The sequence below is a fragment of the Palaemon carinicauda genome, chromosome 19, assembly GCF_036898095.1.
Source record: "Palaemon carinicauda isolate YSFRI2023 chromosome 19, ASM3689809v2, whole genome shotgun sequence".
NCBI lineage: Eukaryota > Metazoa > Arthropoda > Malacostraca > Decapoda > Palaemonidae > Palaemon > Palaemon carinicauda.
This window is the reverse complement of record NC_090743.1, coordinates 13,475,850-13,498,135: the sequence shown is the minus strand read 5'-3', so window position 1 is coordinate 13,498,135 and position 22,286 is coordinate 13,475,850. Positions and strand designations below refer to the sequence as shown.

The 22,286-nt window shown below is 41.2% G+C and overlaps 1 protein-coding gene across 2 annotated transcripts in view; it reads left to right on the top strand.

Annotated features, from left to right (window-relative positions):
• LOC137658448 (uncharacterized) overlaps positions 1-6,966 on the top strand; it is a 413,371-nt gene extending 406,405 nt beyond the window's left edge. For both annotated transcript variants that reach the window (XM_068393174.1, XM_068393173.1), the window contains exon 10: positions 4,418-6,966. In XM_068393174.1, coding sequence (XP_068249275.1) covers positions 4,418-4,429 — 12 coding nt within the window. In that variant the 3' untranslated portion in view covers positions 4,430-6,966. The remainder of the gene's footprint in view (positions 1-4,417) is intronic.
• Positions 6,967-22,286: the final 15,320 nt, after the last annotated feature.

Sequence of the window (22,286 nt, the reverse complement as noted above, 5' to 3'; positions counted from 1 at the left end):
GACAATTCCATCCCCTGAATGTAGATCTGGGGTTGGTGAATCCCTTAATAGAGATTTAGCTAAAATTAGTGCAGGGTGCAAATTATGGGGTATGAAGTTGAATCCTAACAAAACTCAAAGTATGATTGTAAGTAGGTCAAGGACGGTGGCTTCTCAACATCCGGATCTCAGTATTGATAATATTTCTTTAAATTTGTATGACTCTTTCAAAATTTTAGGTGTGATTCTCGACAGGAAATTTACTTTTGAGAAACATATAAGGTCTGTGTCTTCTTCAATTGCACAAAAATTGGCTTATTGAGAAAGTCTTTTAAGATTTTCGGTGATCAATCTATTCTGAAGAAGTGTTTTAATTCTTTCATTCTACTTTGTTTTGAGTATTGTTCTCCTGTCTGGTCTTCAGCTGCTGATTCTCATCTTAATTTGTTGGACAGAAACTTACGGTCTATTAAATTTCTTATTCCTGATCTAGATATTAATCTCTGGCACCGTCGTTCAATTAGTTCATTATGCATGTTGCATAAGATTTTTCATAAATCTGATCATCTTTTACATTTAGATCTCCCTGGACAATTCTATCCTGTTCGTAATACTAGGCAGGCAGTTGATTCTAATAGCCAAGCCTTCTCCATCATGAGGCTCAATACTACGCAGTACTCTAGAAGTTTTATTCCAGCTGTTACCAAGTTGTGGAATGATCTTCCTAATCGGGTAGTTGAATCAGTAGAACTTCAAAAGTTCAAGCAAATGCTTTTTTGTTGACCAGGCGGACATGAGTCTTTTTATAGTTTATATATGACATATTTGTTTTTAACGTTGTTAATAGTTTATATATGACATATCTGTTTTGACATTGTTACTTTTTTTAGAATGATTTATTGTTAATTTGTTCTCTTCATTTATTTATTTCCTTATTTCCTTTCCTCACTGGGCTATTTTTCCTTGTTGGAGCCCCTGGGCTTATAGCATCTTGCTTTTCCAACTAGGGTTGTAGCTTGGATAGTAATAATAATAATATACGGTTCTGTGTCGCGAATATGCGAAATCGTGAAGAATGAACCTGTGAAAAGTGAGACCGGACTGTAAGCCCAAGGGCTCAAACAGTGAAAAATAGCCCAGTGTGAAAAGGAAACTAGGAAAAAAATAAGCTACGAGAGAAGTAATGAACAGTTAAAATTAAATATTTCAAGAACAGTAACAACATTAAAGTAGATCTTTCATGTACAGTATAAACTATAAAAAGAGACTTATATCAGCTTGTTCAACATAAACACATTCGATAGAAGTTTAAACTTTTGAAGTTCCACTGATTCAACTACCTGATTAGGAAGATCATTCCACTGTCCAGGAAGACCTGAATGCGAGGGATGGTCAGAATTATGAAAAATCTTATGCAGCTTGCATAACTAACTGACTGAACGACAGTGCCAGAGATGAATATCTAGATCAGGAATAAGAAATTTAAAAGACCGTATGTTGTTGTCCAACAAATTAAGGCGAGGTTCTGCAGCTGAGACCAGACTGGAGAATAATACTCAAAACAAGGCAGAATGAAAGAGTTAAAAAACTTTTTTCTGAATAGATTGATCACCAAAAATCTGAAAAGACATTCTCAACAAGCCAATATTTTGTGCAAATGAAGAAGAGACAGATAAAAGGTGCTTCGCAAAAGTAAATTTGATATCAAGAATAACACCTAACATTTTAAAGGTCATACAAAGTTAAAGAAACATTATCAATGCTGATATGCAGATGTAAAGGAGCAACTGTCCATTTTAGAAGACCAGATTGAGGGACCTCTATTTGGTGTAGAGAAGAGAGGCTTGGAAAGGTTGTTGAGACGAACGTACCCAGTTGCTGCAAAATAATTCTCAGTCAGTGGACAAAAACAAAAGCCCTTTCCATGTTGATCCAATTGGTCCCTCCCCAATTTTGAGGTCCTTCATGCACACAATAAATGTTTTAGAACTGATGGCTGTTTTTCTGACATTGAAAAGAGACTATATAAGAAGGAACTCTCGTATCAAGATTTTCATACAACCAGGCAGCAGTCTGTTGCTTGAGGAGAGGAGAATCCTGCTCGAGAATTCTCAATGCAGTGACTTCCCATAATGAAATTCTTCAGGAGAGAATTTTCTTCATCTCTGGGATTCTCAATGTAATAACAGATGCCCTGGCCAGACAAACAGCTCTGGACATAGAATGAACCTTAGATAAGAGCTCTTTCCAAGAGAGCCTGAAGTTAGTCCAAGATCTCCAAGTTGACCTATTTGCAACAAAAGAGAACTACAAGCTTCCCCTATATGTAGCTCTGAATGTGGATTCTCAAGGTAGTGGTAAGAAATGATTTTAACCTGGACTTTGAATATCCTACAGGAATTTTCAGGGACAGCTATGCTGACAGCTCCACATGGCCAAACAGTCAGTGGTATCCACTTGTTCAGCCTCTCATACTGAGGTTCATCCTCTTCGGTCAGCACAGCTGAATCAGAAAGTAGGTAAAAGGAATATCCTCGCTCCCTTATTTCTGACCCCAGAACCTTTAATAAGTTTTTATATTCTTTCCCATATATACGGGAGGGGAGTTTCAGCTCACAACATAACACATTTGGTGGACTATAAGAGGTTTTCTTCCACTAGACAATAACAGTCAGTGTGGAAGGTATGGATGGCGTTCAGGGATTGGTTTTCGTGACAGAAAACCCTTGACTTCTTGGCTTCTTTTCTGGTTATCCTCTTTGAAGATTGGAAGTTCAAGCCCTCAACACTCTTATCATAAAAATCTGCATTGACAAAAACTCTCCAACGGGCTTTTGGCACAGATTTTGACTGGCATGTTTCACAAGATTAACCAGTCTTTTGCCTCAAAACGGCCATCTCGATGAGTCTGTGAGCTGTCAGCATTATGGAGAGATCAAAGTTTATCACCATCGTTCCCAATTATTTCCTAATTCTGACTTTACGTCATGTGTTTTAGCCATAAACGATCCTCTTTATATTACAGTTTTAAAGCAAGGAGACTGTAACCTCACAAGATTCTACCATGCAGTTATATCTGGAGAGATCCACATTTTTAGAAGGTCGTCTGTTTCAGAATACTTAGACCAACAACATGCTCCTTTCAACAGGGGCTAACCTCCATTTTTAAGAAGCTGATCCTCTCTCCATCTCTAAAGTCCTCAATATGAGAAAAATTTCTTCCTTGTTAGCATTCTTTACTTTTATGCAATTTCAGGACATCCAGAGCTTTACAGGTTGGTCTGGGCATTGGGTGTTTATAAGATACTATCTGAAACAAATCCAATCAGTGCACCATGCACCATGCATGCGTGGTACTCATGAGAACAGGCTTGGCTGTAGAAGTTTGTCCTTTGATACATGAGTCGACTCAGTTATTACTCAAGTATTTTGGCTTGGCACATTAAGCCATAAAGTGGCATTGATGGAAGAAAAGCTTATTTTTGGTGATGTGCTGTGTAGTCTCTTAAAACCCCCCCTCCTGCCTCGCCATGTATGGAGAAAGGAAAATTTGATTTTCAGTCTTGGTATGGAAAATAGCAGCTTTACTAAGTTAGTGCACATGTAGCATTGTCTCCAGTATTAGTTGTGATGACTTGTCTTCAGTTACAAGATTATTTCAGCATTGGAGGTGCTGTGACATATTCAATATTACTTGAACATACAGGTGTCCCTTATATAGACTAAGTCTGTGTTTTTCACATTGAATTACTGGCCCCAGACATAGGAAGACAATATTTCTTTGGTAATTTGTCATATTTGAGTCACAATTCTAGCCTTTTACAGTCAAGTCCTTGGAGATTGCACAGCACTTCTCCAATAATAAAAGATTGCATTAAGCTAGAGGAATGATAGTTAACTTATCAGGTTGGAACTGGTATTGTAGGCATAGTTACTGGAATTAGTTTACTACATTTCAAAGGTAGATCAATAAGAGGCTTCAATTTAGTCATATTACTCTCTTATAAAGAATAGTCCAGTCAAGAACATATTCACAATACCTATATTATTGATGGATTATAGTCAAGTAATAGCTCTTAACCCATTTTTGGAGTCTTCAGTGAATTGCTTTATGGGGTCACTCAGTTGTAAAAAGATGGTCTAACACAAATTGGCTTTATTACCTCTTGCACACTTTTATTTTAGGCTTGGCACCTATTCGGTAAAAAGTGTTGCCCCACTTATATTGATATATTGCAGGTCATTTTACCTTTAGTTCAACAACTGAATGTTGTTTATTTTGTGGAATATTTCAGGTAATTGTAATTAGTGCATTTTTTAATATACTAAAATAATAAAAATACATTACTTTTGTTATATTGTAATGTACAGTAATGTCAAGTGATGTTAAGGTTTCTCTATTAATATAGAAAATATGACCTGTCTACCCTTTTTTCAGGAAAATAAATAATGCCTTCATCAAATAAAAATGAAAGCTGCAGCGGGTGAAATGAGTGACCAAAACACACAACACTGTCAGACAGTGTTGAGTTACAAGTCATATCATCATCAACACCACCACTTACTCTTAAGGTTTTCCCTTCAAAAGGTTAGATTGTTAATGAGTATTCATCAATCTTCCATCTTGTTCACTGTCTGCTTGAATATCCTTCTGGTCAAAGCATAGTATAGTAAAGTTCAATAACCAAATATTAGTAAAGAACTCTGAACTTATGTTCGTATGACCATAAGATAATTGAGCAAAATAGATATGTTCATATATAAATATATATATATTTATAGGTGCATATTTTATATAAATTAATAGGTGAAGAGTAGACCATATATTACATTAATCAAATAGCATATAAGGAGTAAAATGTACAGAATATAAAGTAACTAATTAAATCATGAATCCATGTTAACTTGATATCAAAGTAATACTGTACTTTGGCATTCGTTAATTTGTCCAGAAGCCAGATAGACCTTTTTTTTTTTTTTACCTTTCCCTTTCTGCCTGACATGGCCCCTGCAAATTTGCCATGATGAAAAATGCAAATACCGTAAGCATCCTCCATTCCAGTCATTGATAAATTAAAAAAAAAAATTCTGAGTCGGTAGTGTTGATGCAAGTCCAGCTCTGAAAACATAGGAATATGAACATCAGGGACATTCACATAAGTACATACATATACCAAGGCACTTCCCCAAATTTTGGGGGGTAGCCAACATCAAACAAATGAAACAAAAAAAGGGGACCTCTCCTCTCTACGTTCCTCCCAGCCTGACAAGGGACTCGACCGAGTTCGGCTGATACTGCTAGGATGCCACAGCCCACCCTCCCCCGTTATCCACCACAGATGAAGCTTCATAACGCTGAATCACCTACTGCTGCTACCTCCGCGGTCATCCAAGGCACCGGAAGAAGCAGCAGGGCCTACCGGAACTGCGTCACAATCGCTCGCCTTTCATTCCTATTTCCAGCACGTTCTCTTGCCTCTCTCACATCTATCCTCCTATCACCCAGAGCTTTCTTCACTCCATCCATCCACCCAAACCTTGGCCTTCCTCTTGTACTTCTCCCATCAACTCTTTCATTCATCACCTTCTTTAGCAGAGAGCCATTTTCCATTCTCTCAACATGGCCAAACCACCTCAACACGTTCATATCCACTCTAGCTGCTAACTTATTTCTTACACCCGTTCTCACCCTCACTACTTTGTTCCAAAAGTAATAAATAATAATTACCTGTAAGAGAGGAGTTGCTGGCCTAAGGATGGTGATGAGGAGAGAACCTCGCTACACTAAACACTTAAAGACTTATATCAGCACTCATCCCAACAGATCAGTTTTTAATTGTAGGCTCAGAAAAACTATCACCTGGATATTACACTAATATTTTGTTATTACTGCATCAACCTTTATCTGGGCTTCTAATTATTTTTTAGTTGGTTGACTTTTATGAATAACTTCCTTAGGACCAAGGGTGATTTATTTGCACTATAAGAAATTTTTACAAAGTAACTGGGTTTATTTGAAATTTCTGCTGGAATGGTCACTGAACAAGAGCAATGGTGGGTTGAGGTTGTTCAATTTGTCTAGACAAGAGCAGGCATAGTTGTGGCACTTCTCGGCTCGTTCAAGCAAATGTGACTATTTTTTTTCTTATTCATTAGTGTCAAATCCCAAATTAAACTAATTTTTGAAATGGACAAATAACGAAGTATGACGGTATAGTTGCAAGTAGTGGCTTAGAACTCGAGTTTGAATATTACTCTACCCCCCCACATGTAGTCATTTCTTGTCTGCTTTTACAAAGATTAATTGGGGAGTGAAAGTAAACTCGGGTAAGAATGATGTACTGCCAACGAAGAAGGAAAGAGGTTTGTAATATTTATTCCCTTCATTATCCAGAACTTTACATTCACTTTCCCAATGAGTATCTTTGTAATGATGAATACAAGGGTGAGGAAATGTTTTTCGCAGGTTAGGTGCACAGTATATAATTCAGTAGCTGAAGTGCACTTGTATTCATGATTGATTGATTACTTCATAACATTATGTATGCCATGCTTGGTTTACCAATAGTCTTTTATGTATGATAATTTTTGTCATCACATTATTACAAATTAAATATATTTTACATCACACTTGTTGGATGTAACAAACTAGGTTCATCTATTTTATTTTTCATAAATGTTTTATTTTATTTTATAATTTACTATATACTTGTATATACATATATAGAGAGGGAGAGGATTAATTTTAGCCCAGATTTTATCAATAACTAGTCAAGTCAATTATTTTTCTGTATATAATTCAATCTGTATATCATTGCCCTATCAGTGGTACTCTATTAATTAGATGAGGATTAATTTCAGAGAAAACCATGTTTATTTTCTTTCCTATTAGTATTGTATTATTAGTATGACTATTCTATATTATTATTATTCATTTAACTGCATGCTGGCCTTATAAAAATTTTGTATAAATAGGATCCCTTACAGTGACATGGTTTGATTTAAAAGGTACCTTTTAGTAATTTTTTGACCAAATAAAAGGATTATATGATGAAAGAATGTACAGTACAGTATTTTTAAACATTTAACTTGGCCGGTGGATGTATGTATAGCTAACGTCTCTGACAGTCCGGCATTCGATTCAAAACTCGCGGGCGATCAGGGTGTTGGGTTGCTGGGTGTACACTAGCGCCACCACTCGCCAGGATACCATCACTATTCCAAAGCCATTCAGTTCTTCTCTGCCGAGTTAGGCGTAAACATTGATTCCTTGCTCGCGCTAACCTCAAGTTTTCAACTATTGGTGAAGTACTTCTTTATGGTTTATGGCTTTCGCTGTGTTGGTTATTCTTTCGACTGTTCTTGAACCCTTTTTTGATTTGACTGTTGCTGAACCTTGCTTTGTTTTTTATCTCTCTTTGAACATTCCAATATGTCTGACCCTGCTCCTGTTTATAGAAAATGTGCTAAAGATTGTAACAGGCGCCTTCCAAAGGCTTCCATCGATCCCTACTCTATTTGTGTTAATTGTAGAGGTAAAGGTTGTCAATTAGGGGATCGATGTGACGAATGTGTCATTTTGTCAGAATTTGAGTGGTTAGAATATGATAAATATATTCGTAAACTCGAGAGAGATAGGGTGAGAAGAAGCTCTTCTCGTTCTCAAGAATTTTCCTCTGCCCATGTCCCTGAACCTTTTCCTCCCCCTGTAGTGGTAGTTTCAGAACCCCCTACTAGCACTAACGAACCTTCACTTAAAGACATGACGAAGGCTATTCATGCTCTCGGTGCAAAGGTCGCATCGCTGGCTACGGATAGAAACCAGCTTATGTCCGATGTGAAGTTTTTAAAAAGTGAAAGTGTTAATGCGAAAAGTGTTAAAAATGTGTTCAGTATTGCGGAGGGTTCGTCTGTTCGTACTTGCCGCTCACCCAGTCCGAGACCTCTTTCAAGCTCCCCAAACCCTGGGAGAAGGAATGTCAAAAGACCAAAGGGAGCGATAGGTATCAAACCACGAACAGACGTTCCCTCACGAGTTGCAGACGTTGCTCCTAACATTCGTCCTTCTTATAAGAGAGACGAGACTAAGTTCTCCTCGTCCTCCGATGACGTTCATGTTAGCAAGAAATCCTGGCGTCAGGTTTCACGACCTCTTAAAAGAAAATTGGTTCCTTCAGAACAAAGTCAACGTCCTGGCTGCAGTCACTGGAGCAGCCCGGAACGTATAGCTTCATCAGAGGAAGGTTCGCCTGTTAAACGTTCTCTTTTAACGTTAGATTTTGTGGCTCTGGAGGCCCCTGCAAAGAGTCACGGTGCCGTTGTTTTATCTGGTCGTTCCAGACGTGACTTGAGTGCTGCTACTCCCGTTATTAGTGCTGAAGTTCAAGATCCTAACTTTAGTGTTTTGCAGGACATGCAATCTAAGCTGTCCACCTTAATGCAGGCCTACGGTCCTGCTCCTGTTCGACAGGAACCCTTACTTGCAGTGCGTCACGGTTCTGCTAAGCGTGACTTAGTTTATCAATCATCTAAGCGTGAGGCTGTACGTCATTCTGACGTGAGCCCTAGTGTTAACTTTGCTGTTAAGCGAGATGCTGATCGTAAATCTCGACGTGACCGAGCTGCAGTCACTGCAGTCACGACGTGACATTGAACTTCAGTCACAGCAGTCACGACATGACCGCAGTCATGACGTGACCTCGAACGTCAGTCCTTACGGTCCAACCGAGACTTTGAGCTGCAGTCACTGCAGTCACGGCGTGACGTTGAACATCAGTCACCACAGTCACGATGGGACGTCGAACATCAGTCACTGCAGTCACGACGTGACGTCGACCCTCCTGCCTTGACTACTACTCAACTACAGGTTGATGTAGGCTGTCAAGCTTTGCCTTCTTGACCTTCTTTGACTTCACCTTCTCGCAAGAATATCATTTTGTCGGATAAAGTTTTCTCTGAAGAGGAAGCTGATGATCCTATTTTGACTAACGTACCCTTAGAGATCCAGTCTGAAGAAGAGGAGCCTAGAGTTGTTCAACAATCTCTAGATTTTAAGAAAATTATGAACATTTTTAAAGAGGCTTTTCCCTCGCATTTTGTGACCGCTGCTCCATGTTCGCCTCCTTCAGAATTTACTTTAGGCATGGCTGCTACAGCTCCTTCTTATACGAAGTTAGTGCTCTCTCGTTCACTAAGTCGCCTCTCCCTAATTTTAGGTTTGTTCCTTGAGAATTACATCTAAGTTAATTTGTCTCTCTATTTCTTATTAATGAACAACACTTACGAAATCGATTGCATACATTTACTAACTCATTCATTATGTACTTATATGAAATAACTCATTTGCTGACACCAACTCATAAAATAATCAGTTACGTTATTGATTAATTCATTATGAATATATGAAATAACTCATTGCCTGACAAACACATACAACTGACTGTGAATTGCCTTTGTCGGTAGTAATAGATCGCTTGCCCGCATACAGTTGTGTGGAAACATAACGTCTTTGCCACGGGTGTTAGAAAACCAGTTTGAGCCTTTCTGTATATAAGCACCCTTACAGAGTTCGTGGAGGTTTTTGCAGGAATAATGTAGGTGCGACGAATTGCACTATCATTGTTAACATGTTCGTGAGTGTAGGTATGCCCACCAAGAGTACAGCAGCGATCAAACCCATGTCGGTATTAAGTGTTTGTATGGGCGGGATAAGCATCCCCCATAAGTGAATACATGCTTGTTATTGTTTGTAAATAGGAGCATAAGCTGACACTATCCCCTTGGGACTAGAGGTTTGTGAAAATAACCTTACAAGGGTAAGTCTCGCTAGCACATTGTGTGAGTGCTCCGAAGTGCTCTCCATTCCGTAGGGAAGAGAAGCCAGTAACTCCAAAGGATTAATTTTCACAAAACTTGGCATCTAAAGAGACTCATTGTGCCCCAATGATGGCATGCAGCAGCCGCAAGCGGTCAACAGTAATCTCTATTTGGTATCCCGAGGGTTTTGTCTTTGACAAGTGCGCATGCGCAACCAAAGGAGTTTGTATCAGCCTCTTATGGGGTATTAGAAAATGCCTGTAGTTTGTAAACTTTCTCAGGGAAGGGAGTTTGCCTGCTCACCTCACTATGCTTAGTGTCAGGAAGGCTCTTCTCTCATGGAGAAGCGTAATCTCCCATGTAAGGGAGAACACTAACACTAGCCCAGTTCCCAAAGAAGGTTGGCAAGTCGGAACTAGTAAACTAGTTGTATGTCAAAGCTGGCTGGTGAGCTGCCAGCATCAGCAAACGTTGGCGAGTGATGACGAACGCTGGCAAGGAGAGAGTTGATTTTCACCTGTAAGGATAGGTACAGGTAATGTGAGTAAGTGTGGCCTACTGAAGTAAAGCACACTTAAGGCAACAGTAAGCTAAAGCTCTGAGTGGGAATTTGCAATGGATACTATGGCGAGCAACCTGGGTTGTTCACAGACTTTCGTCAGGCATAAAGAGCTCACCCACCCACTTCGCTAGAGCTTAGTTGATGGGTGAGCAACACTGCCATGACTTCTCTGCGAGACTAAGCTCTTTGCGAAGTACTCATGCTAGTCCTACCCGCCAAAAGGGGTAGGCGAGTAGCGTGGAGGCACACGTCTGTTTACCGCCCTCTGCTTTCCGTCAACGAACTGAGCTTTAGTTGAAAGTTAGCATCGAGATCTGCCTGTGAAATGTAACTGAAGCTAGTTTCTGGGTACACCACAAAGGGATCCCCTCCACTGGAAAACCCGTATGGAACCAGTCTGCCACTTCTCTCATTTCTACCCGAAGCTGCAGGAACAAAGGTGAGCAGAAGCTGAGAATGCTGCAGTAAACCGTGACAACCATGGAAACCATTCCTTAGTGTGGAGAGCCGAAAGCCTCAAGGAAGGTAGTTGTCACGACTTCCCCTGGTGGTGACTGCTGTTGCTTCGCTAAGGGAAGCAGCAGCGGAGTCCACACCAAAGGGAAGTCTGGGGTCACTATCTGAGAAGAAAACGGAAGTTTTAATCTTTTAAGCCAGTTGCTTTTCATCGTAAGCCAGTTAAAAGGTTTTTCCGTGCCAAAATAAAAAGTGGCAGTTGTTTATTAGTGCAGGTAAAAGGAAGGTGGTTGGTCTACCCTGGTACCTGCCTCCACTATCTAGTGGAACATAATTACACCTTGTAAAAGCTTTAACGACTAGTTTCAGCTATCGCTGAGTTAATAACCCACATGTAAAATAAGAATGTTCATAAAACTGAATTAAATCTGTTAAAACAATCAATTTCATGTAGACACCCAACAAGAGCATCTACATAACATTATTCCTAAATTATCAACAATGCATTTGACATACATTACAAATGGTGTTTCCGATGATGCTGAATTACAAATCTCCATACATTACGATCTGAATTTAGATTGGAACAGATGTTCGTCAAAGTATCTGTTTGTACTGACTTGTTTGATTTTGAAGGCTTTGAATATTCTTCAGAATTTTTCCGGGACAGCTATGCTAATAGCAGCCCGTGGTATTAACTGCTTCAGCATTTGAGACGAAGAATACACCTGCTTCGGGCTGCATAGCTGTATTAGAAAGTGAGAAGATGGTCCACCTTTGCTTCCCCTTGATTAGTGGTAATGACGGACAACGGTAACGTCATTTGTCTCAATGGTCCAGATGACCATAGAAAAATTGTCCCAAGGTTAAGGCACCTATGAAAATCCACAGATACAGTACTTTCTAGTAATTCTCTGGTAAACTTCCATCAGGACGACATGGCCTGAGCCCAAAAAACGGATTTTGAGCGAAGCAAAAAATCTATTTTTGGGTAAGATAGCCATGTCGTCCTGATGGACCCGCCCTCCTTTTCTATAGAAAAGGCCTTGGCAGGATCCCTTCCAAAATTACTATATCTGTAGCACCATGCTCAATGCTAAAAGGAATAACCGCCATCTTGAATATGGCGCCAGCTAGATACTCAATAGTAGTATGGGAGAAAGGGTAACCCTGATAATGGCTTCCCTTCTATTTTTGCCACCCTTCCCCCTTGAGGCAAAAACGCTATTCGGGGTGAAGATCGCTGTGTCGTATCAAGCATACGTCCCCTGATTATGCGATATCCTTAATAGAATTTTAAGGATATTCGCGCCATGAGTTAGAATTCTCGAGACCTAAAGGTAAATTCTCTGGGAATATCACTGTAGTTCAAATATCCCTTGGAAGCTACTTATAGGAACCTTCCATCAAGACGACATGGCTATCTTATCCAAAAATAGATTTTTCACTTCGCTCAAAATCCATTTTCTCTCCCCTATTTTCAGCCTTCAATTTGACTCGTTTGATGAGGTGCTAGAGGTCTTCATGCACAAGGCAATGCCAATCCATGTTGAAGTCATGGATGGCTTTTCTACAGAGTCAAGTCACCTGGTCAGATAACCCCAGAATTCTCTACCTCTTTTCTGGTCTACCTCTGAAGCTCCAGCCATCACCTATACTGTCATATAAATCACTCATAACAGAATCTATAACGCATGCCTTGGACATGGATCTCGACTCTGACATGTTTCATAGGAACACCTAGAAGCACAAAGCACAGTACAAGTATAAAGCACAGTGAGGAAGCAGTCGTAAACACTTCTGCCTGCTACAGCGACCAGATGATTGGAGCTGTCTCGCTGACTCAGACACTCCTTACCAGAATTCCACTCCTTAATTCTGGTCATAACTAAATAACTTGGAAGTGATCAACCTACTGTACTGTACTATTGTAAATAACGAGGGTTGCATTCGCATAGGAACAAAAGAAAATAATGATTAAAAATCTGTATTCATAGAGACCTGCAGTGTCTGAACTCCTATAAAACATTTAAAGAATATTTATTTGAGACTTTCAGATAGTATTTCATTACACCAGAGATATCTACACATCGCAAAATATTATCGTTCGTTCACAAAAAATACACGTACGGAAGGAAATCCTTACTTACAGACAGATATAATACTTGATAATCTATCTTAATTTTTATGCTCGTAATGTACAGTATATCGATTTGATCGTATTCAGTCACTCATAAACCGAGTTACAAGTGAATTTAACTAAAGAATTCGGTCTATACTCTCTCATATTTAATTGAGCTACCACATATTTAATCCAGTACATTAATTTTTCACTTGCTAAGTTAAATTTAGGCTATGAAAACTTGTTAGCATTGGAATTTCTTTATTTTTCACATCTTTTTTATAAAACATTTCCAGCAGCATGGATAACAATAATTTGTAATATTCAATCAAGTACATCAATGGAGGAAAATTAATCTGATATTTGTTTCTTTGTGGTTAAAAAAGGCGAGGGATATAAAATTAAATCCTGTCATATATTGACCAAATTATGTTTAGCATGTATTTATATTTTTATGATTGTCATCATGACATTACATAATTATATACTAAAGTTAGTGTAACAGATGTGCATGAATATGACAAATTCGGAGATAATTTGTATTTTTCCTAACCATACAAACCTTAGCTATTTACATAGGGTTTACTTTGGGCATTAGATTTTAACGAGGGTTTACTACCCCCGCGCTAGTTAGCAGGGGTAGGGGGAGGTGGAGGGGTAGCTTGCTACCCCTCCCCCCCTCACACACCGGTGAAATGTCTCACTTCACTTAGAGGTAGGACTTGACTTGGGGACAGGGCTGGCGGGCAAATATGTGTAAATAGCTAAGGTTTGTATGGTTAGGAAAAATACAAATTATCTCCGAATTTGTCATTTGTTCCGTAACCGAAATACAAACCACGCTATTTACATAGGGTGACTTACCCCTTAGGAAGGGTGGAAAGTCCCCAGCCATACTGGCTTTGGCTTACCAGGGGACTCAGAATCCGAGTGAGTCGCACTCGAGAAAAGGAGTCCCTGCACCTCAAAAGTTCCTTGCTCCGCAAGGAAACGTGTGGCCTACATAAGCTTGTGTGTGAAGGAAGAAAGTGTGACCCGTCCTAGGCAGTTGACCTGGAGTTCTAGAAGGAACTCTGGGTTAGGACGTTCCCAATACCACCTCGTTAGGGTATGGGGGACGCGACAGTATTGTCTCAATACTTGGAACACAAGGAAGCATGGTTTACCTGCAGAGGTTTGAGGTCAGCTATGCAGAGACCAGGATGCTGCTTCCCTAGTAGAGGGGCGGATGAAGAAAGAAGTAAGGGCCAGACATACTTCTTCCGTTCATGCAGTCTAAAACCTGGTAACAATGCCCTCAACCTTCTGCTACCTGTCCAAAAAGGAGCCTGAGGTTAGACCAGCTGTTGTGTAGCCACCACAGAGCGATAGAAACGTATCGATACCCCTGTGGGTCACGTCCTGCAGGAAGTGGGCTGCGAAGGTCACTACAGTGAACCCTCGTTTATCGCGGTAGATAGGTTCCAGACCCGGCCGCGATAGGTGAAAATCCGCGAAGTAGTGACAGCATATTTACCTTTAACATGTATGACCCAATCTGGGTCGTACTAAGGGGGGGGGGGGGGATTCACACTTCACATCTTAGGGGAAACAAAGATAGAGAAAATCCATTTCTTGTTAACACAATTAGAGGGGGAGGTCATGCACAAATAATAGCCGAGTTGATCGTTTTATACATGCTGTATTCTCTTAAGTTTACAAGGGCGCCCTTAATTATGATTACGTTACGTTACTAAGAAAAAGCCCTCAGAAAAATGGTACTCGGTTCGGCACACACATCTTGGCACCTGACACTCTCTATCAACCTCCAAACCAGACTGACTGTCCTATGGGGTTTTTACCCAAGCGCCCATACATGGCCTCACTATGCCTGATCAATGATTGGTTGTTTTGACCCGAAAGTCTCATAACAACCAATCGGAAGAGGTTTAGGTGACGCCAAGTCAATAACCGTCATTTTCATAGTGCCACAGCGTCCCCGTCTCTCTAACAAAGGGAAATCCGTTAACACTAAACCCACACTAAACCACGATCGGTTTATCACTCCCTTCCCAAATTTTGCGTCCCGTAAAATTCACATTTAATATGACCCGATTTAGGTCGTATTAAAGGGGGGTTCAACTTCACGTCTTGGGGAAACCAAGATAGAGACAATATTTTTGATGGCTAACACTATTATGAGAGAGGGTAGGATCGTGCACAAATGAGATTCGAATTGTTAATTTTCCACAGCTGCTATATTCTATTTAAGCTACAAGGGCGGCCCTTAATTATCATTACGTTAATTTACTAATAAAAAGTCCTCAGAGAAATGGTACTGGTTGGCACTCATTCTGGCACCCGTGACCTGAACGTATAGGTCTACACACTCACGCCTCCCAACCTTAACTGACTAAAAACTATGGGCAGTTCAAACGCCCAGCTTGGCCTTTCTATGGCCTGATCGGTGATTGGCCGTGTTGACCCGAAAGTCTTAAAAGAACCAATAGAGAGAGATTTTGGTGACGCTAACTTTTAACGAACATTTTCGAGTGCCTAAAAGCCAAGCCGATAACGACATTCTCAAAGTGGCATCCCACGCCACATTATAACCGTCTTTCCTTTAACAAAGAAGATATCTGTTGACATTCACTTATTCCACAAAGTAACAACATGACTGTGCTTAGCTCATCACTCCCTTCCCTAATTTTTACGTCCCGTAAAATTCACACTTATCAGATTTTTTTTCTCAACATTTTTTTTTCTCTCTCTCTTTTTCACTGAACACAATCTTTCTTTTTCCACTAGATGTTGCCTCTGAGTACCACTCTCTTCGGGAGCATGCAAACATTAAAATTAAATACCTAAACCAAATCAAAGGGCCTTTTTGGCGTGTTACAATTGCAAGTTACACAAAGATGAATATCACGCCCACAATAGATCATACAGAAACACAAAATCAGGTTTAAATACATCGTCAACGAAATTTGGAGCACAAAATCAGAAAAATAATAATGTTTCAAATGTAATAAAATTCCATAAGGACCAACAAATCATCACATACACAAATTAAAGAAAATGATAAAAATTAAGAGAAATCAAAATGAATAACTTACAATTCCAGTACTCTTTGATACATTTACCATTATAAGGAAACCATTTCTAACCATCCGTGACACTGCAATAAAGAGCAAACTCAAACAGTGAATAATAATAAAAAGAAAAACATACTTATCAATAACCGAGCAATATTAATTCTCCTAAAAAAAACAAAAACATAAGTAATGATGTTCAATTTTCAACCAACCCATGATTAATAATTACCTGTAATAGCACTGAAAACCTCCACAGAAAAATGATATTCTTTAAATACAGTATAACACAAACAATGGAAAACCATACATAAAACCATTGGTAATAGCAAAATTGGTACCAACACAAAATAATGAAATTTGAATTATTTCCAACATAACATAAATGCAACAGAAATTTCCCAGTATGATAAATGACATACTCGTGATATGCTTAGAACAAAACCAAAAAAAAAAAACGAAACAAATTTTAATTCATCTTTTCACAAAACACTCGGAATGAACATACGTAAAAGACCTGATTTTTATGACTTCTATCACCTCGTGGTAGACATTATCTCAAGACCCATGTCCTCTCGCACTCTCGTGCTTGAAGGACGGCACGGACACACACATGCTCGTGTCTTCTCCTCACCTTCCTACCTGTCCCCTTGGGGAATGGACCTTTGACGTCCATATGCACTCCATTAAACTTAAAAGGTACTACCGACCATGTTCTGGCCCTTGGTACCACATGCCTGTACTAACTCATTGAGTTACACACATGAACTTATTGATAAACCTAATTCCTTAAAAATACTGCCATTCTTGCCATCCTTAGGGGAACTTCCTATACCCACATGCCACGCACAAGGTCTTACATCAATTACACAGATGACTTTCTCTACCAAAGGGGGAAGGAAAAACAACGATAGATCAACTTCCGTCTTCAATGAAGAACACACCCTTCCACCTGCGCAAAAAATCCGGGAAATTTGATCTCCTACCTCATTCATACACTCATTCACAGGGCTCAGTCACGGGGGCATTCATTCCCTCTCTCTTCCTCCGTAGTCGTCAAGCTCTTCCCGTTTTCTATGCGCTCCATCCACAGGTCTACTTGAACCTAATTTCTTTCGTTGTCGTTCCTTCAGCTTCCGTAGAGTTGATACATCCGTTCTTCGTCGTAGGATCACTGAGCCCGTGTGTGGGCTCTGGCCGTTGTAAGCACCGTGCGCTCCTACGTTTTGCGGGCATCCATAACGAGCGGTCCTTCAACCTCGTTACACACATGATTCCACATCTATTCCAAGACGGGAATAACATTCCGACTTCCATGATCGGGAGCGGGGGTGAGGGGTGCTGCTCCGCCCCTCCTCCTCCTTATGCCCTCCCTGGGAAGACGAACTACCCTCGCTGGTAGCTGGGCATCCCCTACTTCTCCTGGGGGAGCGTCTAGCTCCCCTCCCCCACACTCTGGGGCAGCGATGGCAGGCTCCTTGGCACTCCCGTCCCCAGTCCTTGCGGTCTGACGGACGGCCCGAGGGACCGTTGGTCCCCTTCCCGCGTTGTCTTCCCCTTCCTGCGTCGTCTTCCCCTCCCTCTCGTTGGTACAGGGGAAACAGGATTTCTTCTGCCGACGCCGTTTTCTTTTTAAAAAGCTTTCACATGGTGGTTTGTGGCCTGACATCCATATCACTACCGCTGGTCGTCGTAGGGCCATAAAGGCCGTAGGTGGCCATCTGTTAGTACAACCCCACAGTTCCAACAACCGCCAGTAGCCACATCCTACCTCTCTGACCTCTGCCTCTTCGAGGTTCTCTTCTAAAAACTCCCCATCCTTGGTAGGTTGTCGATGCCGGTTGGGTGCCGGGCTGCCTCGATGGTTGTGTATCTGCTATCATGTGCGTTGAGAAACCGTTCACCGAGTACCGGGCATACACGAGCTACACTTCATTTCACCCCTCTCTCTCTCCGTCACCTCCACTCGACGTCGAACTTCTCGTGTTAACCATTGTCACTATTATCTTTTGTTTCCACTTTTTTCAAAAATCTCACGTCGGCTAAAATCACTTAGCACAGACGTTAACCTGTTAATACCCCCACACACCTGACACCATTTAATATGACCCAATCTGGGTCGTACTAAGGGGGGGGGGATTCACACTTCGGTTTTCGGGATCACATGGTTGTGGTTCCTTTAATACGACCTAAATCGGGTCATATTAAATGGTGTCAGGTGTGGGGTTCAACTTCACGTCTTGGGGAAACCAAGATAGAGACAATATTTTTGATGGCTAACACTATTATGAGAGAGGGTAGGATCGTGCACAAATGAGATTCGAATTGTTAATTTTCCACAGCTGCTATATTCTATTTAAGCTACAAGGGCGGCCCTTAATTATCATTACGTTAATTTACTAATAAAAAGTCCTCAGAGAAATGGTACTGGTTGGCACTCATTCTGGCACCCGTGACCTGAACGTATAGGTCTACACACTCACGCCTCCCAACCTTAACTGACTAAAAACTATGGGCAGTTCAAACGCCCAGCTTGGCCTTTCTATGGCCTGATCGGTGATTGGCCGTGTTGACCCGAAAGTCTTAAAAGAACCAATAGAGAGAGATTTTGGTGACGCTAACTTTTAACGAACATTTTCGAGTGCCTAAAAGCCAAGCCGATAACGACATTCTCAAAGTGGCATCCCACGCCACATTATAACCGTCTTTCCTTTAACAAAGAAGATATCTGTTGACATTCACTTATTCCACAAAGTAACAACATGACTGTGCTTAGCTCATCTATATTCAGACTTTTAAAACTTTCTCTTGTATGTAGTACTGTTAACAAACTACCCTTTAATGTACAGAACACTTAATGCATGTACTAACGTACCCTAAACTAAAACAGGCACAAATATTAAGGGCGACTTTATATCATGCGTTTCCTAAACACGCCAAAAAGCACGATAAAAAATGGCAACCAATGTTTTGTTTACGTTTATCTCTGATTATAATGAAGAAACAAACGCATTTACACATCTGTGTATAGGTTAGTTTCTGCATCGATTATATTGATTATTCAGTACAGTATGTTGATTTGGTTATTACTAATGTTTTACTTAATTTTTTTTAGGACTTCCAAATGAAATGTTTTTCTTTATGACGCCGCCTGAAACGACGGCGTCATAGAGTACGCTCAGTAAACAAACTAAAGAATTTAACGCGCATGATGAAAGTGATAAATAATGATATTACAGTAAAAGCTTTAATAAAATATGTTATTACAAATATTATTTACCGTATCTATATAAAATCATACATACGTAGCAAAGCAGGAAAACAATCTACGAGAGAGAGAGAGAGAGAGAGAGAGAGAGAGAGAGAGAGAGAGAGAGAGAGAGTTGTTTTACATACGTAAATGTAAATTTTAAACAAAAAAAAAATAGCCCCATTTCATATAAAATAGATTACAAATATTTTACTTTATCATATTACAGTAGTCTGTATAATACTGTAAAGTTCAGTACAGTATGTTGTTGTTAAAGTCGTGGCGATGAAATTCTCACGAAACAAAAACGCCATTTGAGTACAACAGCTGATCTCTCTCTCTCTCTCTCTCTCTCTCTCTCTCTCTCTCTCTCTTCGTGTTATACAATACTTACATTTAGATGAAGAAGCTAAAATTAGTTTTCTTAGTGTCAATTAAATACGAAACGAAATAATTAGGCCGAGTCTACATCCATTTCAATCATAGCTAAAAATACGGCATCCGATTTCATCAGCAAACCACTATTTTTTGGGAAATATCATTTTATTCTAGAAAATTGCCACTCTTTAAATAGTTAATTGCACATTAAGAAAGCGTGTACTTTTGTTTTTAAATTTCGGGTTTGTTTTAAAAATCGAGTATTGTTGACTTCTTTTTTTTTTTACTTTTGGCTGTGATTAGATCAGCTGTCATCTAGCTGCCGCTCTTGAGTGTGTACGAATACACTAACAAAGTATCATTTATACCATCTCTTAACTTATTCAAACCGTCTACAGTATACAGTTGATATTACATAAGCACCAATGTGTTATAACCTATCAATTTTTTTTGTTTATTACATTTAAACCCCCTCTCTCTCTCTCTCTCTCTCTCTCTCTCTCTCTCTCTCTCCCTCTCCCTCTCCCTCTCCCTCTCCCTCTCCCTCTCCCTCTCCCTCTCCCTCTCCCTCTCCCTCTCCCTCTCCCTCTCCCTCTCCCTCTCCCTCTCCCTCTCCCTCTCCCTCTCCCTCCCCCTCTCCCTCCCCCTCCCCCTCCCCCCTCTCTCTCTCTCTCTCTCTCTCTCTCTCTCTCTCTCTCTGGGCTACTTTTCACTACCTCCCATTCCTTACCTCTCTCTATCTCTCTAACAAATGATATCTTTGTTGCTCCTCAAAGTTTCATTTATATTGAAAATCAATCACGATTCAATTTTCCTTACTTTCTCCAATCTCGCACCATCGGTCACTTCGCGGTATTTTCGATATTTCTGGAAAATCCGCGATATATGTATATACATGGGTTATGAAAAAAATCCGCGAAGTGGTGAATCCGCGATGGTCGAACCGCGAAGTAGCGAGGGTTCACTGTAGATGCTTCCAGACTCCAGCTTGTAGCACCTGCGTCACAGAGTAGTTCTTGAAGGCGAGGGACGTTGCAATGTATCCGACATCGTGCTGTAGGGCGACGTGACGGGGGAGAGTCTGGATTCAGGTCGAGATGAATGCCCTTGAGTCCTAGCTGAAAAGGCATACTGGTGACTTTCCCCTGTGTCCTTCCTGTGCTCCCAAACCGGGCTTGCACGTGAGGACAAACTGCAGCTGTTCTCAAAGATGACCCCTCGGTTCCTTTACTGGCAAGAAGGAGAAGGTCTGGGGTCATCTGATACAGAATGGAGACTCAAAAATCTTGAAGGAGTCGAACCGAAGGTCCGGGACTCCAAGATTCTGAGTCTAGAAAACAACTCGGGAGCGAACCTGAATGTTACCTCCTCCTATCCTCTTAAAAGGGCGGAGTCGTACGAGACCATGAAGATTGCTTACACACTGGCCGAGGCCAGAGCGAGCAGGAGCACCGTCTTCCAAGACGGACGACGATCAGAGGCCTGACATAATGGTTCGTAAGAAGATCTCTTTAGGGACTTAAGAGTCCGAACCATGCTCCATGGAGGAGGTCCCACAACGACTGGGGGCAGGTACGTTCGTAGCTTCACATGAGCGAAGAAAGATCCAGCGGGAAGGAAGAAGTCTATTCTTTTCAGCCTGAAGGCCAGGGAAAGGCTGAGCGATAGGCTTCACTGCCGAGAGCGGAAACGAGTTTCCTCCCGCCGATAAGCAATAACTCCGTTATTGCTGGAGTAGAGGCATCAAAGGAAGAGGTACCTCTCCCGCGACACCAACCACAGAAGACTCTCCACTTCGCCTGGTAGACCCCTGCGGATGACTATCGCAGGTGACGCGACCTCCGCTCTGCGACTGTTGCGGGTTGTCTCTTTGTGAGAAGGCGGTGTAGTGTCTCCAGGCGTGAAGCCGAAGCGATGCTACAGCTTGTGAAAGATGTTGTAGTGTGGTTGTTTGAGTAGCCTGTGTCGTGGAAGAAGCTATACTAGGAGTTCCGTCAGGGGATGCAGAAGGTCCGGAAACCGTTCTGCTTATAGTCGCAGCGGAGCTCTCAGGGCCATCGAAAGGTTGACAGACAACCTGGTCTCGTTGAGACCCATTCTCAACAGACAACAATGGTGGGAAGACGTAGGCGTCGATGCTGTCCCACCGTCACCGGAAAGCATCTTGCCAAAGAGTCTTGGGGTCTGAGACTGGGGGGAAGTACAGGGGCAGCTTGAAGTTCCAGGCTGTCGTGATCAGGTCCCCCAGGCCAGGACTTGCTGGTTACTAGAGGTAAAGACCCCCAGGTACTCTCTATCTGTGAGGCTCTGCTCAGATTGTCGGAGAGAACATTCCTCTGCCCGGAATGAGCGAGCCGATAGTGGTATTGAGTGGACTTCGGATCATCTCAGTATCTCTACTGCAAGATGCGAAAGTATGAAAATGTACCTCCCTGCTAGTTGGAATACGCCAGTACCATGGAGTTGTCGCGCACGGAGCGACTCGGCAGGATCTGTAGGATCTGTAGAAGGGCCAGACTACGGCCTCTAAGCCTACCTGAATGATGAGGAGGTACCCTTCAGGTCCTGACCATAGGCCTGAACCGGAACATACCCCCCCCCTTTTCTTTGATGAGTCCGAGAACAGCATCAAATGCGGGGAAAGGACAAGAA